The sequence below is a fragment of the Abramis brama genome (assembly GCF_963993115.1).
Source record: "Abramis brama genome assembly, chromosome: 23".
NCBI lineage: Eukaryota > Metazoa > Chordata > Actinopteri > Cypriniformes > Leuciscidae > Abramis > Abramis brama.
The window spans coordinates 6913666-6927384 of NC_139985.1; the positions used below are offsets into that span (position 1 = coordinate 6913666).

At 36.8% G+C, this 13719-nt stretch overlaps 1 protein-coding gene across 1 annotated transcript in view; it reads left to right on the forward strand.

Moving 5' to 3' along the window:
* Positions 1-793: 793 nt before the first annotated feature.
* The window catches only part of xxylt1 (xyloside xylosyltransferase 1), a 33940-nt gene continuing 21014 nt past the window's right edge, over positions 794-13719 (forward strand). Inside the window, exons 1-3 of the mRNA XM_084101802.1 lie at positions 794-997; positions 2301-2868; positions 10639-10786. Coding sequence (XP_083957928.1) covers positions 2383-2868; positions 10639-10786 — 634 coding nt within the window. The 5' untranslated portion in view covers positions 794-997; positions 2301-2382. The remainder of the gene's footprint in view (positions 998-2300; positions 2869-10638; positions 10787-13719) is intronic.

Here is a 13719-nt window from a genome sequence, read left to right on the forward strand (position 1 = left end):
ATTTCAAAAAGAAAAAAAAAAATGGAAAAAGTTAAAAGCGGAAAAAATGTGCCCTAGTATTTTGGATTATTTGTAGATGTAAGGGAGTTTTGGCCTATGACTGCACTCAGTAGAAACCATCTATAAACTGCCATCAGTTACAAAGCTTCATCTTCATTTCTATTTGGTTCCATTGTGCACCTCAGTTCAAAAGTAGCTTTGTATCCAGTCTGTCTTCAATATTTTGAGTGTTATGTGACTATGTACAAATAAACGTATTTCAAGAATTTTCCTTACTGTTTTACTTAATATGTACATGTTTGTGTATATGTATCTGAATGCCATTAATTTTCACAGTTTATACTGTCAGGATAACAGTAGCTAGACTAGAAAATTGAGACAAACCTTGTGTATATGTGACAAATGCTAGCCTTAAAGTAAAAAAAAGTTGATGGTGACAGTGAGTCAACCGGCCAGACAAGGTTTTAACATGATGAATGTCACACATTTGACTTGTTTGATTAGTAACTCACAAATTTTTATTAAACAAAACTATTTTAAAAAGTTACATATTTAAAAAAATTATTTGAAAAATGCCCATTAGATAATAATTCCAATGTGGTCTCAGAATTTGATAACGATTTCATTTAAATAACAATGAAAAATCTTTGTTAAATTATAGCACTGATATATAACCAATAATAATAATTTAAAAAAAGGAATTTACACAAAATAAAACGGATTTCTTTAAAAAAAAAAATTAAAAGATGCTCGATCTCTCTACCATGTGATTGCGAGTCTTTTATTATGAACTGTTCAACTTCCGGTGCGGTGATGTAGGACGCGCAAGTGTTTAGATCAGAGCCGTTTAGATGTCTCGTGTCTGCACTTTTCTTCTGCCATTGCAAATAGCATTTTCCTTCAATGTTTGGTGACAGACTGCTCCACAGTTTGCTTTCAGCTGCAGTGAAGGACCTCTGATGTTATCGCGCGTTGCTGAATGAGTCATGTGACGGCGGTAAGTGACTTGTAAAATCATGTGCAGTAACTGTTGCTTACATGCCATCCTCCAGCAAGGTTCACGGATTAATCATGTATGGATTTGCATATTTAAAAGAACGTCTGCTGCTGACTTTAATTAGAGCTGACACATTTGAAGGTTTCCTGTTTGAAATTGTCATTTGACCTGAATGACTTAAAGGGACAGTTCACCCTAAAAAAGAAAATTCTTCTGACATTATTTACTCACCATAATGTCGTTCCAACCGCGTATGACTCTTCATTGTAGCAAAAACCGTTAAATATTGAAGAGTATCTTCTGTCCATTTAATGAAAGTGAATGAAGAGTGGGGTTGTTCACCAAAAATGACAAAAACACAATGAAATGATCATATAAATTGTCCATATGACTTGTTTGCTATATTCCAAGTCTTCTAAAAGCATAATATATTGCATTATATCAGTAAAATAATTTTCTCACTCTGTCATTCCAAACCTGTATGCATTTCTTTCTTCTGTGAAACACAAAATGATGACAAAATAATTTTAATTTAGGATAAAAACTATCCATTTAAAAGAGTAGTTGAGTAGTAAAAGACATTAGTCATTTTAAACAAATTTCTTTCTACACTTAAACACAGTGAATGTTTGAATAACGACCTTCCTGCCCTATTCCATACAGTGAATGTGGACTGGGTGGTCAAGCTCCAAAAAAAAAAAAAAAAAAAAAACCACACACCATGAAAGTTTTATAAAAATAGTTCATATGACAAATTACTTTATTTTAAGTCTTCTGAAGTCATATGACAGATTTATGTGATGAACAGGCCTTAATTTAAGTCCTTATTTATTCATCCCATTTTCTGTCGCTACAAAAACAAAGATAGTAACCTCAAGTCAAGTCGCCTATAATTATATAGCGCTTTATACAATACAGATAGTTTCAAAGCAGCTTTACAGTGAAAACAGGAACATTATGCTTTTTGGCTGCTGTTCAGCTGAAGTCAGTTCAGTGTTGATTCAGTTCCGTTGTAAAGATCATCAATTATTAAATTAGTTATATTCATCTATAGAGCAGTTCTTCCAAAAATGGTGTCATTGTCCAGTTCAGTTCAGTTCTCATAAAACAGGGTCAGTACTGTCAGATCAATAATATAGCTGAATATTAAGTGTCCTCAACTCAGTGTGACAGAAGGAGCCCAAACTTCATCAGGTGACAGAATGGAAAAAAAACCTTGGGAGAACCTTCGATCTCGTTAGGTATAATATCAAGTGTGAAGTGATAAATTGTCATTGATCAATTCCTTTTTCTTGCATTCAAGGCATGATCTGAGATTAGAAACGGTCAACAAGACGAGAAAGAAAGGGCATCCTGACCTATTTTGTGCATGTAGAAGTGGATCCATGGGTGTCCTGCGGGTCCTGTCGGTCACCATGGGAAGGATCAGCACTTTTAGGTCCTATCAGATCATGCTGCTTCTCGCCGCAGCCTTGGCAGTGGTGGCGTTCTACTACTTTGGCTCCGAAAAGCAGAACTTCTCCAGCACCACAAAGCGCATCAAGGAAACACAAGCGAGCCACAACACCAACCGTGATGATGCTGATCTTTCCATAGACATCCGGTCCGGACGTCCAGAAAGCAGAGCAGGAACTGGAGATGACCTGGAGGGAAAGCTGTCACGCTTTCACGCTCTCATGATGTTCACCAAGGTTGACAAGAGCTTGAACCTCCAGCAGAAGTTTAAGGTGGTCATGCGCTCCATGGCCAAACATGGACGGTTCTTGGAGGATGAGATGCTGGTTCTCCACTATGTCTCTGATGCGGGCAGTCAGGAGCTGGGGGAGAAGATGCTTCCTGAACTTCTGCTGGATGCAACCTTCCAGTACGAGGTATGTCAGTGGACCTCCATGTTTTGCAATGCGTGCTGATGCAGCGCTGACTCCCTTCTAGTTTATCTCATGTTTAGATGTCTTTAAAATATTTGCAGTCTGAATACATTTGAATAATAATAATTATTATTATTTGGAGTTGGAGTAGTTCAGAAGATGATTATAATATTATATTACATTGTTATAATCATATAATATAAAACATACTGTATATATTACATATAATATAAAAAAAATAATTCTATGCATATTAATGGACATGGTTTTGTTATTAAAGGGATAGGACATTTTTTAAAAGGGTCTTTTTTAATCCTGCTGCCTGCTTTAGTTTTGCTATCACCCTAAAATTAAAACTTAAGTCATAATTTACAAACCCTGGTGTATGTCCTTCTTTTATGGACCACAAAAGGAGAATAAAAAAAAAAAAGTCCCACTCACGTTCGTCCATATACTGGCAGTGAATAGCAACCAGCATCAAACTTTTTAAAAAAGATGCAAAAGTGTCACAGAATGATCCCATTTAACACATGCCGTGTATTCCGAGTGGGTTTACGATTGGGTTTAGTGTCCAAGTTATTGGAACCGTGACTTTAAAATACAGAGTATCCTGCCTGAAAAAGGGACGACTCTTTCTTTTTTTTGTGCCGTTTGCAAGCACAGCAGGTGGCAGTGCAGGAAAGCTGAACTCCGACAGGACTAGAGGTCACACCGCAGACGTTTCCTTTACATCAGCTCACAGAACAACAACACGCAGCTCTCACACTGCAGTGCTCCCTCAGGACCGCTCAAACTGCCTGTTATCAAACACTTTCACACTGTATATCAGATTTTTCAGTTCATCAAAACAACTAGGCTCATTCTGTGGAGACACTTCTTATCAAACCATTTAAGCTTACATCAATAAAATTCAAGCAAGCTATGCGGATCTTTTTCACTGAACGATGACTGTGATTATTTTAGTGTTTAAATAATGCAGTCAAATAGTCACCCATTTGTTCAATAAATCACACTTCAGTAAATGAAGAATAAAGTTAGGCTTTCATTAGATGTGTGTTGGTCACATGGGGGCAGTGTTACTCTATCACAGTGGGTTTTTGTGATTCCTCTTTGAGCTTTAGGGTCATTGGTCTGATCCTGTTGTTGAGGATTTGTCTGTAGAAGCATGAAGTAAACCTGGCCTAGTTCGGGCAGATCGGGTTGTCACTGGACTTTTAAGGTTAGGATATTTTCTTTATCTCAGTTGATTGATCATGTAAAGCCAGACAGTACAACTTTTCTGCTGTGGATCGTGTATCGAGCAGACGGCAGTGTTTCCTGCCTAGCAACAGTTGCCGGGCATTAGTGGAGGCTGATCCTCTGTCTTGGACTGGCGGATAGACAGTGGCTCAGTTTAGCAGGGATGCTGTGAGACTGAGGTGCAGATTACCTTCCTTTAATCCAGACTCATTCAACACACACACACACACAATAAGATAATGAGTATTTGGCTTAATGCAACATCCGATAATCATCACCACCCATCCCAACATGTGCTGCAACATTTTGATTAAAACAGTTTTAGACACACACACACACACACACGTGCGCGCACACACACACACACACACACACACACACACTCTCTAAACAAGAGCCTATTTCAGTGGATTATAAATTTGGATGATTATTATTATTATTGTTATTTGGAGCAGTAGCAATAGTTGTTGTAGTAGTGGATTATATTATATTATATTATATTATATTATATTATATTATATTATATTATATTATATTATATTATATACAACCAACTATTGTTATAATAGTAATAATAATAATAACATTCAGTGGTGTGGGTGATGATTGTGATTGTTGTTTGTAGTAGCAGTAGTTGTACTTTTAGTAGAATATATATATATATATATATATATATATATATATATATATATATATATATATATATATATATATATATATATATATATATATATATATATATATATTTATCCATTAAATTATATTTTGTAAATTTATTTGTAATGTATAATAAAGAATTAACTGTTTTATTAGTAGTGGTAGTAATAATAATTTTTGATGATGATTGTTGTTCTTATTGTAATTTGTATTAGTGCATGTTGTAGAAAACGATGTACACTCACCGGCCACTTTATTAGGTACACCTGTTCAACTTCTCTTTAATGCAAATATATGATCGGCCAGTCACGTGACAGCAACTCAATGCATTTAGGCATATAGGCATGGTCAAGAAAATCTGCTAAAGTTCAAACGCTGCATCAGAATAGGGAAGGAAGGTGATTTAAGTGATTTTGAACATGGCATGGTTTTTTGTGTCAGGCGGGCTGGTCTAAGTATTTCAGAAACTGCTGATCTACTGGGATTTTCTCTAGGGTTTACATACAATGGTCTGAAAAAAAGAAACTATTCGATGAGCGTCAGTTTTGTGGGCGAAAATGCCTTGTTGATGCCAGAGGTCAGAGGAGAATGGCCAGACTGGTTTGACTTTGAGCTGATAGAAAGACAACAGTAACTCAAATAACCACTCGTTACAACCGAGGTCTGCACTAGATCATCTCTGAACGCACAACATGTCGAACCTTGAAGCAGATGAGCTACAGCAGCAGCAGAACACACCAGGTGACACTCCTGTCAGATTAGAACAGGAAACTGAGGCTACAATTCGCACACTCAACAAAATTGTGCTAACTGAGCTTTGTTTGAATGCCACAGCCTAGCAGAGTATTGTTGCTGACCATGTCCATCCCTTTATGACCACAGTGTACCCATCTTCTGATGGCTGCTTCCAGCAGAATAACACGCCGTGTAATAAAGCTTAAATCATCTTAAAATGGTTTCTTGAACATGAAAATGAGTTCACTAATCTCAAATGGCCCCCAACCCCGTACTAGCAAGGTCTAACTAATAAAGTGTAATAAACTAAATGGAAATGAGAAATGTTGCCTTGGCAACTAGCTGAAATAAAATCTGTATATACAGTGAGGAAAATAAGTATTTGAACACCCTGCTATTTTGCAAGTTCTCCCACTTAGAAATCATGGAGGGGTCTGAAATTGTCATCGTAGGTGCATGTCCACTGTGAGAGACATAATCAAAAAAAAAAAAACCCAGAAATCACAATGTATGATTTTTTTAACTATTTATTTGTATGATACAGCTGCAAATAAGTATTTGAACACCTGAGAAAATCATTCTTAATATTTGGTACAGTAGCCTTTGTTTGCAATTACAGAGGTCAAACGTTTCCTGTAGTTTTTCACCAGGTTTGCACACACTGCAGGAGGGATTTTGGCCCACTCCTCCACACAGATCTTCTCTAGATCAGTCAGGTTTCTGGGCTGTCGCTGAGAAACACGGAGTTTGAGCTCCCTCCAAAGATTCTCTATTGGGTTTAGGTCTGGAGACTGCCTAGGCCACGCCAGAACCTTGATATGCTTCTTACAGAGCCACTCCTTGGTTATCCTTGCTGTGTGCTTCAGGTCATTGTCATGTTGGAAGACCCAGCCTCGACCCATCTTCAATGTTCTAACTGAGGGAAGGAGGTTGTTCCCCAAAATCTCGCAATACATGGCCCCGGTCATCCTCTCCTTAATACAGTGCAGTCGCCCTGTCCCATGTGCAGAAAAACACCCCCAAAGCATGATGCTACCACCCCCATGCTTCACAGTAGGGATGGTGTTCTTGGGATGGTACTCATCATTCTTCTTCCTCCAAACACGTTTAGTGGAATTATGACCAAAAAGTTCTATTTTGGTCTCATCTGACCACATGACTTTCTCCCATGACTCCTCTGGATCATCCAAATGGTCATTGGCAAACTTAAGACGGGCCTTGACATGTGCTGGTTTAAGCAGGGGAACCTTCCGTGCCATGCATGATTTCAAACCATGACATCTTAGTGTATTACCAACAGTAACCTTGGAAACGGTGGTCCCAGCTCTTTTCAGGTCATTGACCAGCTCCTCCCATGTAGTTCTGGGCTGATTTCTCACCTTTCTTAGGATCATTGGGACCCCACGAGGTGAGATCTTGCATGGAGCCCCAGTCCGAGGGAGATTGACAGTCATGTTTAGCTTCTTCCATTTTCTAAAGATTGCTCCAACAGTGGACCTTTTTTCACCAAGCTGCTTGGCAATTTCCCCGTAGCCCTTTCTAGCCTTGTGGAGGTGTACAATTTTGTCTCTAGTGTCTTTGGACAGCTCTTTGGTCTTGGCCATGTTAGTAGTTGGATTCTTACTGATTGTATGGGGTGGACAGGTGTCTTTATGCAGCTAACGGCGACCTCAAACAGGTGCATCTAATTTAGGATAATAAATGGAGTGGAGGTGGACATTTTAAAGGCAGACTAAGGCCCCGTTTACACGTACATGGTTATTTTGAAAAACGGAGACATTTCTCTTCGTTTGCGCCCTTCGTTTACACGCAAACGGAGGATTCGCCAATGAAACCGATTCTTTCTAAAAACTCCGGCCAGAGTGGAGATTTTGAAAATCTTCGTTTGCCCGTTTGCATGTAAACTGAGAAAAACTGAGTTTTAGGCAGCGACGTCACAGAATGTGACTATTTTCGGGATTCTGATTGGCTAAGGTGGGCTTGAGCTTCTCGTTACACTGCCACCTACAGGTTTGGCATGCTCTTGACAGCACATACATGGGTTCGTGTGCACGATGTTATTTTTGAAAACGAAGAGGGGTGAAATGTCCGTTTATGAAAATAGCCATCCACGTGTAAACGTAGCCTAACAGGTCTTTGAGGGTCAGAATTCTAGCTGATAGACAGGTGTTCAAATACTTATTTGCAGCTGTATCATACAAATAAATAGTTAAAAAAATCATATATTGTGATTTCTGGATTTTTTTTTTTAGATTATGTCTCTCACAGTGGACATGCACCTACGATGACAATTTCAGACCCCTCCATGATTTCCAAGTGGGAGAACTTGCAAAATAGCAGGGTGTTCAAATAGCAATTTGTTTAAAAAAAAAATGTATTTCAGTTAATGTTTTATTTAAAGCAACACATTTTTTTTGTATATACTATAATAAACCTGTAGTCCATTTGTATGCATACAATTATTTTTATTCTTATTTTTTTATTAATCAATTCTTTTTAGAGTGTCATGTTGGCATGTGTTTTTTAGCGCAGGCTGTTTTGGGCTACAGGCTAAACTGAACCTGTCTCACACTCAAAACCACGCAGTCACAGACAGCGTGGAAAGTTCCACTATCACTGTGAGCTCACAGACTCCCACACAGTCTCATGATGAGATGAATCCAGTATGAACTCATCAGACATGTGTTCTCAGGGGGAGAAAGGTCATTGTGGTTTATTGAGCTCTTTGCGGAATTGAATGAAGTGTGTAATGCCCAGTACACACTGTACGATTTTGGTCAGTCCCAGACGAAAGATGATCAATCACGTCCATATTCTCCTCTTTCTCTTCCTCCTCTTTTTTTCAGCGTTTATCCAAGCGATCCAAGTTTATTAGATCCATGTTGTACAGTGTGATTTGTAATGATTTTAGGACTGCCGAAATCATACAGTCTGTAGCAAGCATAAAAGATTGATGGTTTGAAGAATACAGGTTTTATTCCGTATTGCAGTTTTAACAGCATTGGCAGATAAAGGTAGTTGATTGATTGGTTTCATATTTTTGGTTATTTACCCCATAGTATTATCATCATGGTATTCTCTTAAGTATATTGGACTACCAGAAATATGCCAATCACTTATATCAAATTACCATGGTAATACCATTTTATACCATCAAACATGATGCTTTAGGTAGGGCGATTATGTTCTTGTTGTTGTGTTGTAAAGTTCTTATGATTCCCTCACAGAACATTCAGATTGTCAGTAATACTTTTGCAAGTATCCAGTCTCATATAATAAACTAAGTACTGTCTCACTTTATTAAAGAAAATCAGAAGCACATAAACGACCAGCAGGCTCTGCTTCAAGTCCCCATGAGCATTAACACGTTCATAAGAATTTAATTTAATTATACCACAGTCATTTTTGCACAGCACTTCATGTGCTAGTAATGGAGATTACACTGAGCTCTGTATGCAGAAACTCATTGAATTCCTGGAAGAGATAGCTGTTCCCTGCAGTTACTTCATCTATAAAATAAAACTAGTGCTTACTGGTGTAGTTTCTGTTTCTAACTATTAGTTCTTTTCAAGTGAAATGAGGAATTCAAATGAGTGTTCTGTTCTCTTTTGAAGTTCTTATGAGCAAAATGTTTCGTTTTCTCTGTTAATTTCTAATTGCTTCTGCATTATTTAGCAGTTGCTTTAAAGCATTTTACTTATGAAAAATTCAGGGCAATATCACAAATAAACTGTGATGAAATATTGAATGGTTGCTCCCAACTTGATACTTTTAGAGCAGATTATTATTATTTATTTTTTTATGGTGTTTGACTAGTTTTGATGATGATTCACTGGGTTTCTATGCACACTATCTTTACATTTTTACATTCAGCAGATGTTTTTATTCATGGCAGCTTAGGTTTTTGATAGAATGTTTGTTTGATGGAAGTCTCAAAAAGCCTTTTTAATTTTTTAAAATAACTCTTAAAAATTAAAATGACAATTTATTGCTGTCATGGGCCATGGCTCAAGAACGAGATTGGTGCTCAAGAAACATTTATTATTATCAATGCTGAAAACGGTTGTTTCTATTTTTGTGCAACAGAGAACAGCATTTATTTGAAATAGAAATATTTTGTAGCATGAATGTATTTACTCTCATTGATCAATTTAATGTGTTCTTGCTCAATAAAAGTATATATTTTTTTAAAAACAACTACAAAAAAGAAAAAACATACTGACCCCAAACTTTTGAACGGTAGTTTGTTACAGTTCAGAATCAAACCCACGACTTTGAAATTGCAAAATTCACTTCACTTGGCATTTGTATTAATTCGTAATCATTACATTTTCCTAGTCAATTTTCTAAAGACGTGAAATATTGATAATTGTCTTCCCATTATCTTTGAATGGAGAATTCAAATTCTCTACTTCCATTTTGAATCTCCGTCCTGTGTAGCCGAGTTTGCAGGACACTCTTGGGCTGTTGGAATTTACCTATTTAGGGTGAAATGAGAAAAACGTCTATGTGAATCAACGTGGTCGCTTCAACTTTCAATTGCACATTTGTCAGAATTTTGCATTTCCTGAGTCCAAAGATACAAGGTGAAGAAAGTCTTGATTGTGTGAAGGTTTCCACACAAATGAGACAACTTTAAAATGCTGTGTTCCTTGAATCTTCCGAGCTTTATTAGTGCTTTTGTTTCGCCAGACTGAAGGTGGAATGCTAATCCTATGGCAGAGACATATTATACCCCTGCAATCAAAACCTTAATGGGAAATCTGTGATTACTGAACACCCACCCTCCCCTCCACCTCCATCGTCTTTGTGCAAGCTAGCGAGAGATACACATTATCTGATTGCATGAGTCGAGGCGACGCCAAATACTTGCATTGCGGAGCAGGATTAGGGGACTGGTTGCACTGCAGACAAACACATGTATTGTGTGTTTTCAATGGAAGGAGCAGTAAAAGACGACTGTCAAGGCTCAGTGAGCCAAATGGTGAACACCTGAGAATGAAATCTCTGTGCCAAAAGATGGCAGAAATACAGCTCGCTCCTGTCCACCCATGCAGAAATTTACAAAAATGTAGTGTCAGTGTCACTAGGGTCACAAAAAAGTCCTCATTTATCACATACATTGTCTGTTGTCTATTCCAGGTGGTGTTTCACAATGTAAAAGCCCTTACAGAGAAATTATTCCCCATCGTGGAAGCCATGCAGAAGCACTTCAGCGCAGGCTCCGGCACGTACTACAGCGACGCCATCTTCTTCCTGTCGGTGGCCATGCATCGCATCATGCCTGCAGGTGAGAGACGTGACTCGCCATTGCCATTGTTTATAGGCACAGGAAAAGCAATTGCAACTTTTATTTCCATTAATAAACCGGGCATTGTATATTACAATATTGTTGGCTCTTTGACAAATTGCTTCTGTTCCTCTTATGGAAGTTGTGGACAGTTTGTGGACAATAAAGGTAACTGAACTAAATTAACATTTTGTTGTTTCTGCAACACTAGCATTTCCATATGAAATTGCAGGAATAATGACTGTTTCCAAACATGGAACCACATAAAGGCCATGAATTCCTACTTGTGTATTTTTTTTAATCTTGAGGGGGAAAAGGTTATTAAATAAAACATCCAAAAGCAATCGAAAATTATATTGTATTAATAATAACAATTATTGTAGTTCATTTTTTGTCTTGAGAAAACAAGGTATAAATAAAATATCTAAAAACAATAAAAAATTCTACTCTAGTAATAACAATAGTATCAATAATAATTATTATTCATCACCTTTAAGCAGTTCCTGTGACACCTAAATGATAAAATGAAATATAACAATAAAAACAATAAAATATAGAAATAAAAAGTTATAAAAAGAAAATTTTTGTTTAGTATGTGTCTATCTATTTATGTCCATCCATCTGTCCATCCGTCCGTCCATATTTTTTTATGTATGTGCGTGCTTGTTTATATATGGCTTTTGTTGGCTTGATACTATAGTCATTATTTTTTGCAATTTTGCTTAGTGACGCTAATGTCACATAAATTGCATCACCTTTAACATTTTAAATGTATGTTTAGAAGTTGCATTCTGTTTGTTTTGTAAGTCGTAATTAATATACTGATTGAATTAGGATTAACCCACTTTTTCACAACAATATTGTGACCCAACTTTTCCATTTGAAAAGTGGCAGCTGCAGAACATTCGGTGTTCATGTAAACTTCCCCATCACACTTCCTGCTGCACGTTATCTAAAGGTCAGTACATTCGGCCATCCTGAAAGGACATTCGGACATGAGGCCGCTGATGGTGTCATATGTGCCGACTCGCTCACAGGTGTTGAACAGGCACATGGCACAGCGCTGGGCGGGGGGGCGGGGGGGCGGGGGGGCGGGGGGCGGGGGGCGGGGGGCGGGGGGCGGTCGATCATCCTCTGTGTCACTTCTGCCACTCACTCTCTCTCAGCAAGGCATGCTGTCGGAGTCTACTGGAAGTGCTGTAGTTTTGCTGTACCATAGCCTACTATAAATGTGAAAAGTACAATACACAAATAACATTTTAAGTTACTTCTGTTTCTGAACAAATAATGCAGCAATGTATGTTTTGTTTTAATTGTCAATCTATCGTACATGACGAATAAAAAAAAAATCACAAACATGATGCGTAACTTACCTTATAATTTGTAATTTAACGAATATATAATAAAATAATTGTTTATATATATCCTACAGTTTATTAATATGTAATGTTAATTTTAACGATTGAGTAAAATAAAGTCTGTTGAATCCAAGGAGCTCTAAAAGAATTTTAGAATCGTAATCTGAAACTGAAGGCACTCCGCCCGCACTCCTGTCTTGACGGCTTTGTTGCTGTAGACCATTTTAAAATGTTGAATAGCTACACAAATTATATGTTTAGGTATTTGTTTCTGAAAAAAAATAGCACTAAGGGATTTGAGAGCATCGCCTTTTTATTTTTTACACTTTTAGAATTTCTACGTGAAACAAACAATGACAGAAAGTAGGTCATTTCACTTTATTGTTCTCCTGCATGTCATTGAAATGGAAATTATCCTGGTGTGTAAAAAACAAAAGTTGACCTAATTTGACAAAATAAGGCAACCTATCACATTCAACTTAAGTTAACTCAACTAATTTGCTTCAATTAAAGTCAACTTAATACTTTTGCTCATCTAATGAGTAACAGGTAGTCTTTTGAACTTAAAAATTCTTATCAAGACAACTAAAGATTGTTTAGCATTTAGCAATGCAGGGCTCCAATACTTGTTCTTTCCTCTACTTTCATTCTGTTTGATGTTCAAATTTAACTACATTATATGAACATTCTTTGCCTCTTAAAACAAGAGGCAAACATTTAACCCTAATAGGCAAATAAATTGCATACAAAAGTTGCACACAAGTTGAACTCAAATCTCAAACATGGTGATGATCAACAAATGTCAATTCCATAAAACATATGAACTCTGAGCCAAATGACAGCTGAATAATAGTGACTAACAGCTGCATCACAAGTTTAGCCAGTAAATGCAAAGCAATGATCATTTTTAAAATAATAATTACCACATAATTTGTTCAAGCTGCAATGCATGCTAGCACAACATTTTTCAACATAAAATTTTTCAGATAAAAATTTGGAAAGTTGGGACATCATTTGGTCAAGTTTTGGACAGATACTTGAGAATATTAATAAGGTCAACAAAACAACTTTTGTTAGCAACATGTTTAGAGTATTGTTTAGTTCACTAAAGCTACTTTTCACATTTGTTAGAAGAACATTTTGTAAGTTGGATTTTTTTTTCTACAGAGTATGAATACACTCTATATTGAGTCCTCACAATTGAATTATTTTCTTTTTGTGAACTGTGTAAGAACTGCACATTCAGAAAGTTTAGACACTTATGTGCATCTATCCAATGACCCAAATTTACATTTGTTCCTCACCTCGGACATTTTGCTGTTGACCAAATTTTTTTTCCGCATTTTGCAATTTTTCATTTCACTGGTAATAGTTTATACTTTACAAGAAATTGGGGTCTGATTTTTCAGCGTCTTTGAAAGCAGGCTGCATTTATTTGATTAAAAATACAGTAAGAAAAGTAATTTAAAATAAGATTCCTATTTGAATATATTTTAAATTATAATTTATTCCTGTGATGGCAAAGCTGAATTTTCAGCATCATTACTCCAGTCTTCAGTGTCACATGATCCTTCA